At 38.6% G+C, this 21,312-nt stretch overlaps 2 protein-coding genes across 3 annotated transcripts in view; both read right to left on the bottom strand.

The window, feature by feature from the left end:
* Window positions 1-21,285, bottom strand: p2rx7 (purinergic receptor P2X, ligand-gated ion channel, 7). Its single transcript, XM_008287043.1, has 13 exons — window positions 21,079-21,285; window positions 17,333-17,480; window positions 17,169-17,240; window positions 16,983-17,055; window positions 15,488-15,584; window positions 14,006-14,086; window positions 12,527-12,662; window positions 10,893-11,029; window positions 9,661-9,751; window positions 8,210-8,275; window positions 6,066-6,170; window positions 5,868-5,975; window positions 1-4,870 (listed from the first exon to the last, which is right to left on the bottom strand). The coding sequence occupies exons 1-13, from the start codon at window positions 21,198-21,200 to the stop codon at window positions 4,370-4,372; spliced, it is 1,737 nt and encodes a 578-aa protein (XP_008285265.1). The 5' UTR covers window positions 21,201-21,285; the 3' UTR covers window positions 1-4,369.
* gstt1a (glutathione S-transferase theta 1a) overlaps window positions 18,841-21,312 on the bottom strand; it is a 10,982-nt gene continuing 8,510 nt past the window's right edge. For both annotated transcript variants that reach the window (XM_008287042.1, XM_008287041.1), the window contains exon 5: window positions 18,841-19,191. In XM_008287042.1, the coding sequence (XP_008285264.1) occupies window positions 18,991-19,191 (201 nt within the window). In that variant the 3' untranslated portion in view covers window positions 18,841-18,990. The remainder of the gene's footprint in view (window positions 19,192-21,312) is intronic.

A 21,312-nucleotide genomic window follows, 5' to 3' on the forward strand; every position in this document is an offset into this window, starting at 1 on the left:
TCACTACTTACACAGAATTTATTCATTCGTGCACACAGATCATTAATAAAACATGGTGTCTTGTAGCAGGCAGCCAAGTACATTCAGTCAGCTGGATGAAGAGGATGAGGAAGGTGTTAGCACAAATCAACATTTTAGTGGCAATGTCGCTGTTATCTTGTAAAATATGAAAAAACAACATTAGGTTTAGCCCCAAAAAATGCAAAACACATTCACAGATTAAAATAACCCTGTATTAAATTCATCAATGTTGAGAATGTGGGGTTATGCTAAAAAAAAAAAAAAAAACATGCAAAAAAGTCACAAGTTATTGATTTAACATTAATGTTTGTGGTGAAAGTTTATTTCAGATTAAAATCAACGAGAACAAAAACAGGTTTTCCATCTAAACATTCGGCCTCCGACTGAACTCACGTCCTAAAAAACCTGAAACCTGGCCGCATGTTTGGACTCAGTCTGTTGAATCCCAGCAGCAACAGAGAAGCTGACACTTTAAATCATCAGGATTCACGTCCCAGTATTTCATTTAAGCACATTTAATCCAGCTGATGTATAGGCTTCGCAGTGAGCTGACGGATCTGGTGAATTGTTATGTCTTTACGTTTTAATAAACCACAACAGATTCGTCACGGTGAGTCTGCAGAGACGCCTCCGACCTCCTCTTACACTCAACATCAACCTTTTTACCGTCAGAATAAATGGAGCAAAAACAAACTTTCAAAAGTGTGTTTCTAATATTTTCACTGAACCGCTCGCGCTTACTCTGACATATCGCTGTTTGTCTTTAAGTTTGTCTGTGTTGACTTTGGAACGGGAGTCCGGTTCTGTATAGCTGAGGATTTTTTCTCGCCTGGAGGACAAATGACCGACGAAAGTTAAATATTTGGTATGTTGCTGTAAATTTTCATCACATTTCATCAGTCGATTGCGCCAGAGACAAACAAATAACTGAAAAAAAGCGCAAAATGTGAGTCTTTAGAGTCCATTGACCCTGAAAAGTGGAAAATAATCAACTTTTACGCCATTTTATTTGACATTTTCAGCTACATGCTCTTCTTTGTTTTTCTTTTGAGCTCATAAAATACAGTAAAAGGCTTAAACCTGATTCAGAATTTGCTAAACAAACGCTATTCTGCATTAAACCAGACCTGAAACTAGCAATCGAGACCATGAACTCGTGAGAAAAAACATTTAATGAGGGAACAAATCAAGCGAGAATTCTGTTAATTTTCTCATTTCTGCTTGCAAAGGAGTCGCCCCCTGCTGGCCTCTAACAAAAATGCAGGTCTTTAAGTATTTTGGCGAGTTAAGAGCGTAATAATCTCCTTTTTCTTGACGCATTTTGGATAGTTGCAATTATTCACATGGAATTTATGCGGCACAAGTTTGTTTTTATTTAGTTTTTTTCTCATTAATCATCTTGGATTAATCTCACGACCACTTAGAGTCAGAGATGTGTTTGCTTTTTAGACAACTGGCTGTGACGTATTGTGATTTTATTGAGCTTATTTTATGTTTTGTCAATTCGTGCATTTGTGCAGGAGCATACACATTTACTGAGGGAACAAATCAAGAAAGAATTCGGTAATTTTCTCATTGACTTCTATTCATTTCCCCCTGCTGGCTGCTAGAAACAACGCAGGTCTAAGAGTGTTTTTCAACTATTTTGGCGAGCAAATGGTGTAATTATCTCCTTTTTCTTGTCGCATTTTGGATAGTTGTAATTGTTCACATGGAATTAGTGCGACACACGTTAGTTTTTGAAGTATTATTTTCTCACCAATCACCTCGGATTGTCTTACTCTCTTGATTATATGTTCGCTTTTTACACAACCGACTGCACTGAATTGCATCCGTTTGTGCACATTTTCAGCTTGTGCACAAAAAAGCTGAGCATGAACACAGATAACTAGATAAAAAAAAGTACCATTAAATGGCGCCAAAGCTTGATCGACTTGCTTCATCTGGATGTCTTCCTCTTATATTACTACAAATCAGATATATTTCATTTCTGCACGCTGCAGACGAGGTTGCTGCTGGAATGTTTCAGCCTTTTATTGCTTGTTTTTGCTGTTCTTCAAGGGCGTAAATTCACACTTCATGCTCCAAATGTATATTTTCTCACGATTAAAGTCACGCCGCCTCGTAGCCGAGGCTCACGTGTGTTTTTTTGCGATGCGTCCTGATGCGTCCATCCACCCGTCCGCTAACCCATCTGCCGTCGAGCATCAGCTCATCGGCCCATCGCGACTCTGACTCGGCGATCTGCAGGGACGTTAGCACCGTTCGCACGCAGAATCGGCCGAGTGAATTATTCATGTTTAGCTGCACGGGCTTCTCTTAAAATACACTCCTGCGTGAAAACAAGCCCGATTAGCCACCAGCGGGTCCATTTCAGGCTCCAGCGAGCAGCGAGGGTCAGCGGATGAGTAATGGGAGGAAACGGGGATGTCCGTCGCTGAAAGCATTCGGCTATTTCAGGCCCACGGTCGTTTAACAAAGAGTCCTTGTTTGCTCCAAACCGAGCGTTTATAAAAACAATAGTGGAGGGCTGCAAGTTTATAGAGCGAAAGGCCGAAATGTCAAAGAGGCCGCCTGAAGAATGGCCGTCGGTGCGAACAGCTGATATCACTCCGACTCTTACTGTGCAGGAAGGGTGTGTTTCAGAGCTGATTTTTATAAAAAGCGTGTGGATTTGATCATGTTGACTCGTTTTACTTTAAGGTAGTGAATGTTTCATGCCACTAAACTGAACCTGTAACGTGCTGTTTTTCAAATTTTGCAGCTAAAGGTGGCGTCAGCTCTCAGTAACCGCATCAAAAACAAACAGCTTTCACAGATCGCATTGAGAATAAACCAACACAGACGCGTGTTGCTTCACATCCTGCAGCGATGGCGGCTGATGTACGATCGCTCTTCCCGCCGTTGCCGCGAAACACGTCCTGGCGTGATAAATGGAGCTTCTTATCTCCACCTCTACTTACTTTGGACCGACCGAGTTCGGCTCAAACTGGATCTTTCAACAGCGGTCTGACGCCATCAGAGCGCTCAAGAGTTCGTCTCGTTCATCATCCGTTAGAAACAAACAGATGCAAGACGGGACCGAGGAGCGGCTCGACTGGAGAGTAAGAAAAGGTTTAAAGGACAGTTTGGTTCTGAGTGGATCAGAAGTTCAACATTTCAGGAAAAAAAAGGCTCGTTTTTCCACTGACAGACACAAAGATTAAGATCTTTCAATTTGTGGTTCTATAATTTTAAAGAATTTCCGAGCTTTTTCTCGTGATTTAACCATTTTATTTATAGAATATCTGCTGTTTTGCCTTAAATTTAATTGTAATCTTGGACATTCCGATTTTTTTTCTTGTAAATTTAGGACTAAAAGAATATTAAATTTAGTTCTCAATAATTGTTATTTTACTCGTCATTTTTTTGTTGTTGTTTCTCCTAAATTTACAGTCTTAAAATTGGACCTTCTTAGTTTTTTTCTCACAAATGTATGACTTATGTCAGATTGTTTTAGCTTTTTCTCACTAATTTGTGAGTTTTTTGTTGTTGTTTTTAAATCAGAGAATATCTTAAAATTCTCTTAAATTTTTTTTGGGGGGGGGGTGTCAAATTTATTAGTTTTCTCTTAAAGTTACAACTTTAATATTGCATATTCTGATGGTTTCAATGCAAATGTATAACTGTAAAAGACTATTCAATTGAATTCTCAACATTTGTGAATTTTCCTCAGAATTTTACCGACTTTTTTGTTTTGTTTCTGATAAACTTAGTCTTAAAATTGGACCTTTTGAGTTTTTTCCTCACAAATGTATGACTTATGTCAGATAGTTTTAGCTTTTTCTCACACACATTTGTGAGGTTCTTTTAACGCTCCTCGTGCCCGACAACAACCTGAAACTCCTCCTGAAGTCGACTGTTGTTTTTACATGTAGACATGTTTGACATGTAGGACGCCACACCTTGGTGTGTTTAAAGCCTTGATGGAATCTCTTCAGGTTAAAATCAGGTCTTCAACACACCGAGCTGACACCTGAAATCATTTTTTTTGCTTAAATGGTGCTTTTCTATCCCGTATCTTCATCTCTCTGTACGATGTGACGGATGTGACATCTCTCCCTTTTGTCTGAGCTCATTAAACTTTTTTCTTCCCTATAAAAGGAAAAAAAAAAAAGAGGGAGTGAAACAGAGAGAAATGCAGCAGTGATCTTAGAGAACGCTGTGATTTATGGACTCTGGGAGGTTTTTCTTCGCCTCCTGCTGACAGAAAGTGACAGATTTTCATTTTCCGCTCGGCTCAGTGAAGTTATTGCATATTTCTGCTCTGTAGCATAAAAACAGTGTTAGTGGGTCGGTCAGCGGCGCCTCACAGCTCTCCGTTAGCACAGGCCTGCATGGTGGCGGTTCTGGCGGGCCTGAAGCCTCGGTACTGTCCGTCTGGGCTCGGGTATTCCTCCCGGACCCTCCAGATGCAGCAGCTGGGGATGGCAGGGTGGCAGTCGTCGGGCGGCGAGCCGAACCTCCAGCTGACGTACTGCTGGTAGGCGCAGTGACGTAGGGCGGCAGTCTGGACCCGGTCCGCCGGCGGTACCAGGGGGTCTCGGTACAGCAGGACGGCCTCCAGCAGGGGGCGTCGCAGAACCAGCTGGTCGAACAGCGGCGACGCCGAGATGCAGCTGCCAGAGCTTCGCCTGCAACACAGCTGCTCCTGCAGGAGGGAGGACGGACGGCAGCGGCCACAGTTACACCAGGACGGAGGCTCGGGTCGGGGGTCCGGCTCGGCTTTACGGTCCAGAGGAGCATCGTGATCTGGGCCAATACCGGGCTGCAGGAGGCAGAGAACAGCTCTCAGGTGTCCCAGGTCCTCCTGGTGGGACAAAGAAACACCTGATTAAGAACTTTATGCGCTGATGTGAACATGATGCCGACATGAGAGTTATTTAGGAGACAATATGATGGTTGAATGATTTTAACCACATGAACTTTAAAATCTGTGTTTGAAGGCACGTTTTCTTTAAAAATATGACTACAAACAAAACGACTACATTTATTAAAGCTGGAAACTGTAAAGACAAAAAGAACATATCCTGACACGTATCGGAAAAACAACAATATGATGTTTCTTGTCTCATTTCAATTTAAAAAAAATAAATAATAATCAAAAATAAACAATTTCTGGACTCCTGTGTGCAACCGAAGAAGCATGACGGACAAACAGTCAAAAATTCGGAAACTTCTCGGCTGAACTGCAGCCAGTGTTTCCTCAGAGACACTGAGAGGAAAATCCAACCTACTGGATCAGTAAATAAATACAGCATGGCTCAGAACCAGTGAACAGAGGAGCCAGTTGTTGGAGATACATCCAGCTGATGGTGGAACATCTTTCTACACTTATATCTGTAGTATGTGGAGACAAAACGACCACAAAGAGACACAAAATGACAAAATAAGACGACAAAGCAAGAAAAAAAAAGGCACAAAATGAACACAGAGAGATCAAACTGTCCCAAGGACGTATTTAATGATCAAAATGAGACACAAAACGTCAAAAATGAGACATAAAATGACAAAAACAAGAGAAAATAAGACACTGAATGACAAAAACAAGACACAACATGGTGGACAGGAGACATAACTATACCAAGGAGAGACAAAAAGACAAAAAAAAAACAACCAAAATGACACAAAACAAAGACGACAAGAGAGACTGAGAGGAAAATCCAACCTCCTGGATCAATAAATAAATGCAGCACGGCTCAGAAACAGTGAACAGAGAAGGCGATACATTCTAAGATTTATGACGTTCATTCAGTTTATTTTCTTTTATCTTTGCAGTAAACTGAGTCTGGGCTGCAGGTCTTTACCTTGCGAGGCAGCACAGACATGGGTTTGACGTCTTGTAAACTCTTCCTCTGCGATCTCTTCACCAGTCGAAGGTCGTCCTCGTCCACGTAGGAGACGCAGAGGACGCACTGCGACACGTGAAAGTCAACAAACTGTTAAAACACACAAAGGTTCTGGTGAAGCGGAGCAGCAGAGCATCACGTGGAGGCTCTCGTCACCTTCTGCTGGTCCCGGACGGCCTCCACCTTCCTCTCCGAGTAGTTGTGTCCCACCTCGGCCGAGTAGCAGCTGGTTCCGATCAGCCAGTCGATCAGCACCGTCGTCTGTAGAAACACACAGTTTCAGCTGAATGACGGAGAGTTTTTAACTCTGACAACATACGAAAGCTCATTTATTCTGCAGCTTTACTCTGTCTGGAGGGTTTAGTTATGGAAGTCTGCCTCTAAAATACAAAATAATATGAATAAATGATAAAGATCAGTGAGAGAAGATTAAAATATACATGAAATACTCCTTGAAGTCAACATTTTGACTTAAACTACAAAATAAAGTTGGAATAATGAAGCAAAACTTTAACGTTTTAACTTTAAATTGAGCGTTTTTACTAAAACAATGAAACAAAGTTAAGTTCAGGGAACAAAAAATAGTTTGAATGAGTCAAATGACATTCAGGGGGGAAAAAAATTAGAAATAATTACAACATAAAAAGTGGCACAAAAAAGGAAGAAATTATAGGATTTGCCCAATATTTTGACTGAAATAATTCAACTTAGTCAAAACTGTGGGTTAAAAAGTAAAACATGTAACTCATCAAGTCAAATTCATGAGACAAAGACTAAAAAATATGAGAAAAAAGAAAAAAAAAATCTATGTTAAGTCAAAATGTTGGCGAACAGAAAAAATGTAAAACATGAGATAAAAGTAAAAAAATATATAAGATTTATCAGATAAAAAGCCTAAATTTTGACTAAGAATTCTAAGATAAAAATGAGAAAAAATACAAAATAAAATGTGATATAAAGTCCAAAAATCTAAATGTTAAGTCAAAATGTTGACGGAGCAAATATTAAGCCTATAAAAGTAATATTCATGTCAGATAAAAGTACGTTTGACTGAGTAATTAAAAAAATACTGACTAAAAGGTTAAAGAAGAAAAATTAACAAAAATCTCCACATTTAGTCAAAATATGATCATAGAACAAGTTACCTTCTTAAATAAAAGCAAAAAATATGAGATTGAAAGAATTTTGACAAAGTCAGAGATATGAGCTTAAAAAAGTACAAAAATATAAAATAAAAGACAAAAATTGAGCTAAAAAGTCATAAAAGCTCAACATTAAGTCAGATGTCGACAAACACAATATAAATTTCCCTGAGGTCTTGTACCAAAGGGATTAATAAAGTTTTATTCTAATTCTAATTCTAATTTTATTCTAAATAAAGTCTAAATTACGAGATAAAAGTTTAAAAAAAAAAAAAAAAAAGGATAAAAAGTCTAAAATACAAGATAGAACAAATAATAAACAAAAAAAATTCAGAGATAAAAAAAGAACAAAAATCTCCATGTTTAGGCAAAATATTTTTTAAGTTCTTAAAAATTAAACATTTCAATTCCTAAAAATTAAAATTATGAGATACATGAGGGGAAAAAAAATCTGATAAAAAAAGTCAAAAAGATTTTTTTTTTTATTAAAAAATACCAAATCAAAATCCTGAGATTAAAAAAAATCAGTGTTTAGTGAAATTATTTTTTAAAAGTATTTTTAAAAAAAGTAAATACAAATATGAGATTGAAAGTTTCAATTTTGACAAAGTCAGAGATATAAGATAAAAAATGTTGCAAAATAGAAAATAAAATCCAAAAATCGGGCTAAAAAGTCGTAAAAGCTTAACGATAAGCAAAATGATACCAAAAAAAAACTCCACGTTTAGGCAAAATATAAAAAAGTGTAAATTATGAGACAAAAGTTTAAAAAAAAAAAAACAGATAAAAAAGTCAAAAATATTGCAAAAATTAAAAATATTAAAAATGTAGTTTAATGAAATTATAAAAAAGTGAGAAAAAAGGAAATAAAAACATGAGCTCAAAGTCAAAATGAAACTTAAATTTTGAAGAACAAAAGTTATTCTGAGTCAAAGTTGTGAATTAAGGAGTTAAAACATGAGATAAGCAGTATGAGCTGAGACGATCTGAACGCTGCTTCACTCCTTTTATCTCATAAATGTGACTTCAGCAGAACGTCTTCTGGAATCGTGACTGTTTTTCTTTTTCATTCCTTGTGTTGTCGGCGATCCTCCTCCTGTTTGTGCAGATGCAGCTCTTTGTTATGTTTGTGAATGAATGGAGTCTGTGTTTCCTCACCAGAGCGTAGTAGGACAGCGTCGAGCCGATGTAGAGGACGAGCTGGACGAAGCTGAACTTCCCCGCCTGGAAAACACATCAGAGTGTCGGTGCTCCGAGCTGAAGCCAGAAACTGAGAAGGGTTCAGGTCAGACGCTCTGCAGGGAAACAACCCAGCCAGCAGCCGGCTGACCTGATGAACAGCGCTTCACTAGTTAAGAACTTCTCTGACCAGAAACGTGCAGCTTTAGATTCACAGTTTGTCTTCTCTGAGCTCCCACTGCTCAGTAGTTTACGATTTCACACCTAATGTGGAAACTAGTCATGTTTTTGTCGTACTTTTCAACATTTTCAGTTCATTTTAATCTTAGAAAAGGATCTATTAACATCCACTGTTTGGCTTCACGATTTGTTCTTGTGCACATATTTGAGTTGTTGCCTTTTTCACAACATTTACAGAAGTCCATCCATCATCTATACACCACTTAATCCTCTCTAGGGTCATGGGGGGCTGGAGTCTATCCCAGCTGACTGAGGGTGAAGGCAGGGGACACCCTGGACAGGTCACCAGTCTATCACAGGGCTACACTTAGAGACAGACAACCAAGCACACTCACATTCACACCTACAGACAATTTAGAATCACCAATTAACCTCAGCATGTTTCTGGACTGTGTGGGAGGAAGCCGGAGAACCCGGAGAGAACCCACGCTGCACGGGGAGAACATGGAGACTCCACACAGAAAGATCCCCGGTGTCCTCACTGGGATGCGAACCGGCGACCTTCTAGCTGTGAGGCAACAGTGCTAACCACCGAGCAGAAGTTCAGTTCTCTAAAAATGTGTCAAATCAATTAACCTGATCCAACTCATGATTGCGATATTTAGAATGTCCTTTTCCTAATATCCTGACACACTGAAAACAATGACTGCAGTTTTTTATTTTGTGATTTAAATTCTTTTAAACACACAAATCGGTCAGATGGTAAAGCTCTGTCACAGCTTTTCTTTCTCCAGACGACTTCACATTTGTCCAGTTTTAGATTTTTTAAGGACATCAGATACATTCTTCTAATTCTAAGTCTAATTTCTTAACTTTGGACTATTGAGATACAAAAAACACATTTAAAAAACACGAGTGTGTAGTTCCTTTAGGAGGAACAGGAGTTCAACGCTGCAGGTTTAACCAACAAAAAGTTACCATGAGCGACAACGAACACAACAAGACTAAACGTTAATGCATTGAAGTCTTAAATCCAACCAGAGACTCTGACAAGTGCAAGGAAAAGTAAGAAAACACATGAAAACTTTGGCTTTGTTGGAAATGCAAATATCTGCAGGATTGAAGCCGATCGGGTTTAAACTTCCAGAAAAAGACACGAGAAACTGAAGAAGACAAAGGAGGAAATAAAAAGCTCAAACACTGGAAAACGAAGCCTTTAAAATGTCAAATAAAGAGAGAACAGAACCCACCTGTCCGAACACCATGACGTCGAATCTGATCCCGAAAGCTTTGTAGAGCGTCCGCTGCTCCACTCCGTCCATCAGGTTGTACTTCGCAAACCTGATCAGGAGAAACGACGAAGAATAAAAACAACCTGCAGAGACTTCAGGTTTAACAGGAAGCCAATTTATTTACATCAAAGTCTAAACACAAAAATCAATGAAGCAGGAACGTTTTCATCTTGTTTTTGTACATTTTATTGGTATTTTTGTGCCATTTTTGTGTTGTTTTGAAACATTTTCTGTCTTTCATGATGCATCTTTTTCTTGTTTTTTGTCCCGTTTCTGTCTTGTTGTCATTTTAACTTATTTTTGCAACATTTGATGGTTATTTTTAAGCTCTTTTTGTCCTGTTTTGAAACTATTTTTGTCTTGTTTCTGCTCAGATTCATCATATATTTGCACCACTTCTGTCTTGTTTGATGCCGTTTCCACCTCTTTTTTGTAACATTTAGTTTTAATACTCGTTTGCCTTGTTTCTGTACCACTTTTGTCTCTTTCTGCTCTATCTTTGTCTTGTTGTTGCAGTTTTTAACTTGTTTCTACAACACTTTGCTGCTGGTTTTGCATTATTTCATTGTTATTGTTGTCTTGTTTTTTAAATTGTCTTTTCCATTGATTACTGTCTTATTTTTGCACCACTGTTGTCTCGTTTTTGCTCAGTTTCATCATTTATTTTTCAACACTTCTGTCTTGTCTTGATGCTGTTTTAACCTCGTTTTTGCATCATGTCGATTTAATATTGTTTTTGTACCATTTTCATCTCTTTTTGTGTCTTGTTGTTGCGGTTTGTAAGTTGTTTTTGTAACACTTTGGTCGTGTTTTTGCATAATTTTATTGTTATTTCTGTGCTATCGGATTTGAAACTGTCTCTGGCGTGTCCTTTACATGGATTATTGACTTATTTTTGCACCACTTTTGTCTTGTTTTCATGCTGCTTTACGTCGTTTTTGCAACAATTTGTTTTGAAAATGTTGTTTATCTTGTTTTGCATCATATTTGTCTCGTGGTTGCAGCATTTAAATGATTTCATGAAGAGTTTGTTACTGTTTTGCACCATTTCATCTTGTTCTGATGCTGTTTTTTACCTTGTATTTGCAACTTTTTTTATTGCTTTTACGAACACTTGTTGTCTCATTGTCGTAGACTTTTGGTCCCCTGCTGTGGTTTTCTGCTGAACTTGACCTCTGACCTTCGCTCACCTGAAGTTGAGGCCGGGGTAAAGCGTCTTGTTGCTTTCTTTCTCGTCCAGACGCCTGAAGGAGTATCTGGGGAGGCAGTGGTGCATCAGAGGGTCCAGGTTACAGTCCCATTTGATCTGGATGCCGATGACGCCCCCCTGTGGTCGACAGGAGAAACCACAGTCAGACAGAGAGCCGCTTATCTGGAAAACTTTGCTGAGGAGAAACCAGAACTGAGCTGTTTGCATCTGTTCACAGTGACATCAGCATTGGATCTGAACACAGCGTTGAGGTATTTACATGACATAGGACCCTAAAGACAGTGCTGAAATAGTAGAAAACAGTACAAAAACAAGACAAAACAATGCAATCATAAAAAAAAAAAAAAAAAGGCCAAGACGAGACGAGAGCTGTTTCAAATCAAAACAAAAGTGGTGCAAAAACCAGAATAAAAGAGCAAAAACAAGGTAAGGCTGCAACAAAAAGACAAAAACAGGGTAAAACCAATCATAACATGATGCAAAAACAAGACAAAAAGCACCAGAAAAGAAAAAACCTGTTTCAAAACAAGACAGAACAGCACAAAAACAACAATAAAACGTTGCAAAAACTACGTAGAAACAAGACAAAATGGGAAAAAACACTTCTAAACAAAATGGTGTGAAAATAAGACAAAAATGGTGCAAAAACGAGATGTAAGGAGTATAGCAATAGTGCAAAAAAGGAGAGAATAAAACGCTGCTAAAGCTGTTTTTCAAACAAGACAGCAATGTTGTAAAACCTTTTCTTTTTTTTCTTTTTTTTTAATATGCAAAAACCAAACAAAAAAACGGGACAAAAAAAATTGCAAATAAAAATGAAATTTTGCAAAAAAGACACAAAAAACAAGTAAAAAGTAAACTAACAATAATGGAAAATGACTCTAATGTTTGTAGAAAGGACGTGTTTCAAATAATTATTTATGGTTGTGAGAGAAGTTAACAGAGAAATGAAGGACGTCTTCCTGGGAACAGAAACAGCACAATATTTATTATTATTACTATTATTATTTACGGACTGCAAGGTGGTGCAGTTGGTAGCACTGTTGCCTCGCAGCAAGAAGGTTGCCGGTTCGCGTCCCGGTGGGGGCACCGGAATCTTTCTGCGTGGAGTTTGCATGTTCTCCCCGTGCAGCGTGGGTTCTCTCCGGGTTCTGCAGCTTCCTCCCACACAGTCCAAAAACATGTTGGGGTTAATTGGTGATTCTAAATTGTCTGTAGGTGTGAATGTGAGTGTGCTTGGTTGTCTGTCTCTAAGTGTAGCCCTGTGATAGACTGGTGACCTGTCCAGGGTGTCCCCTGTCTTCACCCTAAGTCAGCTGGGATAGACTCCAGCCCCCCATGACCCTAGAGAGGATTAAGCGGTGTATAGAAAATGGATGGATTATTATTTACTTATATGCTGACTTTGCCGTTTCAGCCACATGACCTGAGGCAAAACTTCCTCATCTGGTCTGTTTCACTTCTGTCTGAGGACAATGAAAGCCTCGGAGAACCCAGAAAGAGAAAGTGTCCTGGTCTCATAATGTCGCTGCATCCTGGAAACTCAATAAAACAACATTTTACTGACTGGAGCCAGAAAAAAACATTCCAAGATGTAAAAGAAATGAATCTCACCTCCACCGCCATCTCTGAGAACTTCTCTCCGGCCGCCCGGACGACGTCTCCCAGTCTGAAGATGGGACACAGCGGGTCGTTTCTATGGTTACAGGTCTTCAGGTAGGCATCGTTCATACCTGGGAGGATGTTACGTCTGAAAACACAGCATTCACAGAAAGTCACAAGTTTCCTCCCAGCGCTGAGACATGAATCATTTGTTTTTTCTGTTTTCACTCTGCAGGAACACTCTGATCATTACAGGTCAGCCAGAGGGCAGCAGGGGCTCAGAACGGTGAAGAACGTGACGTATTTTCATGTAAACCTGGAAATAATTAGAAAGGATTTAGGAACATTTTGAGAGTTCTGACGTGTAAACGGAATAAAAACACATCAGATTCTAAAGTTTTTAAACTGCTGGAACTTTTTTTCATTTGTTGTATTAAACTTTTACAAATTTAAAAAAAGAAGAAGAAGAAGAAGCAGCATAAAGCACAAAACCAAGACAGTTTCAAAACTAGACCAAAACAGCACAAAAATAATGATAAAGTATTACAGAAACAAGATGAAATATGTGCAAAAACAGGCACAGAGGGTTGCAAAAAACTGTGCAAAACCTAAACAAAAATGATGCAAAAGCAGAAACAAAGTGTTTTGTGAAAACAAGTTAAAACTGCAGCAACAACAACAACAGCAAGACACAAATGGTGCAAAAAGTGACAATAATGGTGCAAAAATAAGACAAAACACGGTGCAAAGATAAGACAAAAATTGTGCAAAAGTAAGACAAAAGTTGTGAAAAAAAACACATAAAACTGGTGCAAAAAAAGATTTTAAAAATGGTGCAAAAAAAACCACATAAGTGGTGCAAAAAAAGACAAAAAGGTGCAAAGATGTGACAAAAATTGTGCAAAAATAAGACAAAGATGGTGCAAAAAAAGACAAAAGTTGTGCAAAAGACCCCAAAAGTGGTGCAAAATAAAGACAAAAAGAGTTTCAAAACAAAAGTTGCACAGACAATAAAAGCATCTTCACTTGTTGCTCTACTAACATGAGAGACGTTTTATTACTTTTCATCTGTTAACAAACTCAACATTTGTCTTTTGATACTTTTATGTTTTGCATCATGTCTCATCGTTATTTCTTACAAAAAGAAAAGTCAGATTATCACCGTCTGTTCTGTGACATTCTGCCACGTTCTTGTAGATGTTGTGAGAATGATAAAAAAAACAACCTTCAAGCAACAGTTAAACACAACAGAGTGAATCCCAGCAGCTTGATTTCCTCTCAGACACCATAACTGATGGGATTCATCAAACTAAAGAGCTGCAACATGAAACATGCACAACAACGAGACACAGATTCATCTTTTCCATCAACCAACATTCACAGAATCATCTGACTGTCCCTGCCTGCACCTTCAACAGAAACACAGCTTTTAAAAACTAAAGATCTGATGAAACTCTCTGAACCAGCGTCATGTGGAAGCGCTTCTCTCACCGGATGAAATTGAAGGCGGGGAACCGGATGTTGTTCTTGATGAGGACGGTGAAGTTCTCGGCTGCTGCCAGAAGAGCCGGTCTGCAACAACAAAACCACAATCGTCAGATCATGATAAATAAATACACCAAACACCAGAAACGCTGCTGTTGGGCTCCTGGAATTACAAGAGTCAGAAAACAGGAAGAAAGTCTGATATTGGCTCAGTGCTGCCCTCTGGTGACCAAAGTCTGGAGCAGCAAGTGAAACCTGAGCAGAAACCACACCAACAGGATTAGAACTGTGTTTCTGGTGTCTACTAGAACATGCTCACATGCTTTAATGTTAAAAAACACTTTGCTTTTCTCAGCTGGTCCGACAGAAGTCACACAAGTCTGGACTTTAAACGGGATGTTTCAGGAGTTTTCTCCAGTTTGGTGTCAAGGTTGAGCTTTGGAAGTTTGCAGACTTTATATATGCATTAAAAATAATGATTTTAAAAACAGCTGTAAAACACACTAAAGGAAAAGAGGAACCAAAAACACAGACTTTGGGCTCTTTATCTTGAATTTAACATGTAAAAAAAAAAGAATGTTTCTGCACATTGTCATGAATTAGTGCAAAAATACAGCCACAGTCAGCAGTTTTTCTAAAATACAGTAAAAAATTGTAAAAATCTGATGCCACAAACCAAAGTTCAGCTCAGAACGGTTCACAACTTGACTAAGGCAACAAAGAATGTTGTTTTTTTTAATTAAAAAAAAAAGAGAGAGAGAGAGAGAGAGAGAGAGAGAGAGAAGCAGTGTAAAACACAAAACCAAGACAGTTTGAAACTACACGAAAACAGCACAAAAATAATGATGAAATATTACAGAAACAAGATGAAATATGTGCAAAAACAGTCACAGAGGGTTGCAAAACACTGTGTCAAAACAAAACGATGCAAAAACAGAAACAAAGTGTTTTGCAAAAAAAAAGTGAAAACTGCAGCAACAACAACAACAAGACATAAATGGTGCAAAAAGTGACAAAAAATGGGGCAAAAATAAGACATAAATTGGTGCAAAAAACACAAAAGTGGTGCAAAATAAAGACAAAAAATGGGGCATACATATGTCAAAAACTGTGCAAAAATAAGATAAACTGGCTGAAAATAAGTTAAAAACGGTGCAAAACAAACACAAAAGTGTTGCAAAGATATGACAAAAAAGACAAAAGTTGTGCTAAAAACATAAAAAAAATTTGCCAAAGAGAAAAATGGTGCAAAAAAAACACAAAAGTGTTGCAAGGACATCACAAAAATGATACAAACGTGATTTAAAAAAAAAAAAAAAACTGCAAACTAACTGCAAAAATAAGACATAAATTGGCTGAAAATATGTTAAAAAACGGTTCAACAATAAGACAAAATGTTGCAGAGACGATAAAAGCATCTTCACTCATTGTTCCAAATAATATGAGAGACTTCTTATTGAAGGAACTGTTCAGCTTGATCCGGGTTACCTCGGCGGCTTGGTCCTGGCCTCTATCGGACACCACGCCGACACTTGGCAGGTTTTCCTCACCACGTCGAACTTCACACACGATCCCGTCTGAACCCCTGCAGACAAACAAGCCGTCCTTTAACTGAAGCATAAAGTCCAGAACCCACACGGCGGCGACACATTCCTCGCCTTCACAAGGAAATGGCTCAGGTTGTCTCCACTCGTGAGTGTTGGCAGCAGCAGGACGGAGCCAATAAACTGTAGTCTGAGTTTATGATCACGATAAAACACATAAAAGGTGATTAAGTGGAAATCATCAGCGGTTTTCTGATCAAAAATCTTTTAGTTGCTTGAAAGTGTGTTTTTCAGAAACTACGGATTTTTAAAATGGCATCTGTGAAAACAATCCACATTCAGCACTTTCAAACTAAATAAACCAGAAACGATCGCTCTGATTTCTCATCTCACTGATTTAGAACCATATATGAGACCACAGCTTGTTGTATCGGCTCAATCATTTATGACATTTCAATGAAAAATAAATACATTTTCATTTTTGCGACCAAGTATTTGACATTAAAAGTCTTCTACATGTTTACACTGATAGAAAACATCACTACCTGTCTTGTGCTTTATCAGTTATTTGGTTAATAGCTGCTCCAAGATCAAACTTTTGAGATTAATTGGTCTATTTGTCCAGTACTGCAGATTCTGAATCAACAATGTGATAAGAAATAAGAAATAACGGTGGACAACAAGTTTTGGGTTATATTACCACAGTAGTTTTTTTTTTTTTTTTTTTTTTTTTTAACATTTTATTATTATCATTTGTATTTATTTTTATTTTGTATATTTTTATTCTGTTTTTAAAATATTTTTTAGATATTTTTTTTATTTTTTATATTATTAAAAAATGCATATTAAACAAGGGCTCGGGTCTTAAGAGGTTAACGACATGTTGTTGTCGACGGGCTTTTTTTTTTCTTTTTTAAAATAAAGTTCCTTTCAAAACACACCTCTTTCAATATCCATATTTTAGGCTTTAAAACGTTCGGCTAAATCAGAGCTGAAATGATGACTTCTGCTACTTCTGGAGCTCTAAGAAACCAAAAGCTGAGATGAGCAGAAATATAAAAATAATGAAAATAAGCGAGTAGTATGCAAAAGTACTGTTGACGGTAGACTGATCTGCATGTTTGGTTGCTCTGAATGGGGAGAATAACAACACTGCACAGAGTTTGTTCTATATTTAGATGCTTCGTGAGTAGAAATAGTGACGTTACACTGATTCTACAAGTATTCATGTTATATGTTGATGCTGATGTTATGTAGAGTTTCCTACATGTGATGCAGTTTGAGAAATCTCTAGTTTGGTTTTCTGGCCTTTGTTAGTATTTTCTGCATCATGAACACGTGATGCAGGTTTTCTAAAAGCTCGTCTTGTGTTGCTTTCAGACACAGAATCAAAATGAATTATCATGAACTAATCAGTAGTAGTGGTGTTAGTTTGGTACCGTGGCTGTGCTGGTCCCAGCCTCCTCTCTCACAGTCCTGGTCAGAGCGACAGCCTCCGCCTTTGGAAGGAACCTGGAATAAAAACACTGCTGCAAAATAAGAAAGTTCTGCTAACTGTCCATTAGCACTGAGCAGCTAACTGACTGGTTAAACATGTGAAAACAGCACTAAAGACGAAGCAGCACCTCTGCACACTTTCCCTGCTTCTGGTTCTGCGTCACGATGACGTTGGTGATCACGAAGAAGGAGTTTTTCTCCTGAAAGCAGACAGAACAAAAACGTCTTTAAATGCTCCTCCTTGTTAAAAACCGAGAGTCGAGAGTCTCAGCAGCAGCAGCGGAGGACCCACCTGAGAGGCTCCGCTGAAGTCCGCCACGTCCCAGACGAGCTCACCGACGCCGGGCAGCCGAGCCTGAGCGACACCCTTCACCTTGGTGGTGACGGAGCTGACGACCAGGTCGAAGGCCTGGTACTTCCTGTCCCACAACATCATGATGCTGCAAATACAGGAAGGAACACGCAGTTTACAGGTGTTCAAGGGTGTTTAAAGGTGTTTAAAAGTGTTTAAGGGTGTTTAAGGGTGTTTAAGGGTGTTTAAAGGTGTTTAAAAGTGTTTAAGGGTGTTTAAGGGTGTTTAAGGGTGTTCAAGGGTGTTTAAAAGTGTTTAAGGGTGTTTAAGGGTGTTTAAGGGTGTTTAAGGGTGTTTTCGGGTGTTTAAGGGTGTTTAAGGGTGTTCAAGGGTGTTTAAAGGTGTTNAAAATCTTAAATACAACATTTTTCGAGGCATTCTTTGTTCTGAATTCAGTGTTTCATTTACTTTTAAAGACCCTGTGCTCTAGATGTCAGTGTAGAAATGATTTTCCGTCCCCACCAGAAGATCCTTCTCCTGCCATTGGGTCCAGCCCGGTTCTGAAACCAAACCAAGAATTTGGTCTATGCATGGCTAGTTGTTTTTTCTGCTTCTCTTGCAGATAAAGAGCTTCTTGTCTGCAGCAGGACAAGCGTATTGTTATGTGGAAAACTGAGCGACCGTCGCACAAAGACACAAGAAGACGCACAAGCCGTCATGTGTGCAGAGCTGGAATGTAACCGACGACATTAACCGTCAGACTTTCTGCAGAGTTGAACGAATGAAGCGTTGGTTGTTTTAAGACGACAGAGACACAAAACCCTCACAAACACACAAAACTAAAGATGAAAAACAGCTACAAAAAGACATAAAACAACCACAAAAAGCACAAAATGACCACAGAAACCCACAAAGAAACACAAAATAACCACAGACACAAAAGTAGAATGACACAAAACAAAAGCAAAAGACCCCCCAAAAAAACCATAAAGACACACAAAACAACCAGAAAAAAAGACAAAACTACCACAGAGAGGCACAAAATGACTGCAAATGGACACAACACTCCCACAAATGGACACAATTAGAAAGACGAAAAAATGATTGCAAAGACGCACAAAACCAAAGCAAAAGATCCAGAAAAACTACAGAGACACAAAATAAAAGAAATCAAATGACTGCAAATAGACACAAAAATATCAGAAACTCTTGGAAAAACACACAAAAGCCCAACAAAGAAACACAAAAGACAAAACAAAAGCAAAAGACGAAAAAAAACAAAAAACAACAAAGACACACAAAACAACCAGAAAAAGACAAAAAACGACCATAAACACACTTACCTTATCTTAAATGGACACAAAACTCCCAGGGAGACACAAAATGACAAAAAAAACACACAAAAGCACAACAAAGAGACACAAAACAACCACAAAGACACAAAACAATCACCAAAGTCATAGAAACCATGACAAAGACAAACAAAACAAATGCAAAAAAAGATTCCATTTTGTGAGTTTACAGTTTTTATTGCGTGATTCTTTAGTTGTTGTTTCGTCCAAATCAGACAAACAAAACAAAACGTTGACACCGTTTCACCAACCACCGTGCTTTCAGGAGACGTGACGTGAAGCTGTGCGTCGTGTGTCCTGACCTCCTCACTGGAACATCTTCCGGAAGCGGGCTTTGAGCATGTCCAGGTTCGGGTTGTCCTTCATCTTCTCCGGCATGCTGCTGGCCTTCATCAGACTCTCGTTGGCTTCGTCGACCAGCTTCTCTCCGACCTCCTTCTTCACTCGATCCCTCCAGGCCTCCAGCTTGGGCCGGCCCTCAAACACCTTCACGCCGGCTCCAGTGGGCTGCAGAAACCAAGACTGCTGGTGAATAAACTAAATGTGGATTAAACACCAAAGCCACAGTTTCTTCTTTTAGTTAGTGTGAGTTCAGGACGAGAGTCAGGAAAAAGTCTCAGAGTTTGTTATAAATGTGTCTACTGGAACCAAACACTAAGCTCTATGAGTCTTCTTCCCACATCATAATCCACTTTGAGGTGCTGCAGATTGAACTCTGGATTGCACAGAGCTGAACAGATTTATTAGACCACCACCCAGTGTCAGGTTTACACCACAGCTGCCCTAAATTAACAGCATTGGTAATTACCTAAATCACTTCTTATGTTTCTGTAACNGTGTTTAAAGGTGTTTAAAAGTGTTTAAGGGTGTTTAAGGGTGTTTAAGGGTGTTTAAAGGTGTTTAAAAGTGTTTAAGGGTGTTTAAGGGTGTTCAAGGGTGTTTAAAGGTGTTTAAAGGTGTTTAAGGGTGTTTGAGGGTGTTTAAAGGTGTTTAAAAGTGTTTAAGGGTGTTCGAGGGTGTTTAAGGGTGTTCAAGGTTGTTTACGGGTGTTTACGGATGTTGAAAGGGGTGTTTATGGGTGTTTAAAAGTGTTTATGGGTGTTTAAAAGTGTTTATGGGTGTTTAAAAGTGTTTATGGGTGTTTAAAAGTGTTTAAAGGTGTTTCAGGTTGTTTACGGGTGTTCAAGGGTGTTTTAAGGTAAACAGAAGGAGAACACGAGTGAAGAGAGAGAGAAGTTCAGATCAAAGATAATCAGGATGTTGTTGTGGTTTTAACCGACTCAAACCTGGTTTAATTTTATTTAATTTTTTTATTATGTTAACTTGCAGGTTCATTGTTTGGTTTCTAAGAAGCCACACAACAGAACGAATCCAGTCTTGGTGTTTTAGTCTCTTTTTACCACTGTTTTTGTTCACTTGTTGCACAGTTTCTGTCTAATGTTTGCGCCGCTTTTTCAGTATTTCTTGTGTCGTTTTTACACTGCTTTAGTTTTTGCACTGTTTTTGGCGTTGCACACTTTTCGTCTTGTTTTGCACTGTTTTCTGTTGTACAGTTTTTCTCTTGTCTTTGCACCAATTTTTGCACCAATGTTGCCGTCTCTGCACCATTTTTCTCTTGTTTTACAGTCTTATTTTAATGATTTTTATCATAAAACAGTTTTTGTCTTATTTTTACATCTTTTTGTCTTGTTTTTTTTATCTTGTTTTTGCAGTTTTTATCTTTTTTTAACACAGCTTTGGTTTTGTTTTTACAGTTTTTGTCTTGTTTTTACATTTTTTTGTTTTAACACAGTTTTATTTTTGTTTTTACAGTTTTTGTCTTATTTTAACAGTTTTTATCTTGTTTTTAACACAGTTTTGTTTTGTTTTTTAACACTGTTTTCGTCTTGTTTTTTGCAGTGTTTCTTGTAGTTTTTCTACGATGTTTTTTGTGTCTTACACTATTGTTGTTGTTGTTGTTTGGTTTTGTTACAGTTTTTGTCTTGTCTATTTACTAGTTTTTTCTTGGGTTTTTTTGTTCTCTTTTAAATTTTTAAAACAGTTTCATCATGTCTCAGATCTTCAGGTTGATTGTTTGCTGACTGCCACACCACTGGTGACACAGGTTCATGGATGAGTTGACAAAGTTGTGTTGAGTCTCAGAGAAGCAGATTATGTTTGTTAGTTCAAACTGAATGAGTAACCTGCTGTATATGAACATGTGAGAACCAAAGACAGGCAGCTCCAGCATAAACATAAACACACTTTAGGTATTTCTGTTAGTATAAATCCTTCTGAGCCTCCAGTTCACGGACTCCTGTCAGTGTCCACAGAACTAGCAGGACTTGTGAAAGTGCAGGCTGAGGAAGTAAGCGCCGAGCTGCAGACGTGTGTGGGCTGAAACGTTGCACTCACCAGATGAAGAGCAGGATGGCAGCGTTCAGGCTCCACTTCAGAGAGCCGAGCCGGACCGACTGGATCCGGACCAGCTTGTTGGTTTCGTACTGACAGAGTTGCAGAATGGAGCAGCTCGGCATGTTTCAGGCTCCCGGTTCAGTCTGCAGGTGCTGAGGGAGGAATCTCTGACTCATTCCTTCACTGCTGCTTCCTGTGAGGACGGTCACATGACCAGACAGCTGCTGCACACAC

Source organism: Stegastes partitus, unplaced genomic scaffold (genome assembly GCF_000690725.1).
Source record: "Stegastes partitus isolate 25-593 unplaced genomic scaffold, Stegastes_partitus-1.0.2 Scaffold484, whole genome shotgun sequence".
In the NCBI taxonomy this organism is placed as follows: Eukaryota; Metazoa; Chordata; class Actinopteri; family Pomacentridae; genus Stegastes; species Stegastes partitus.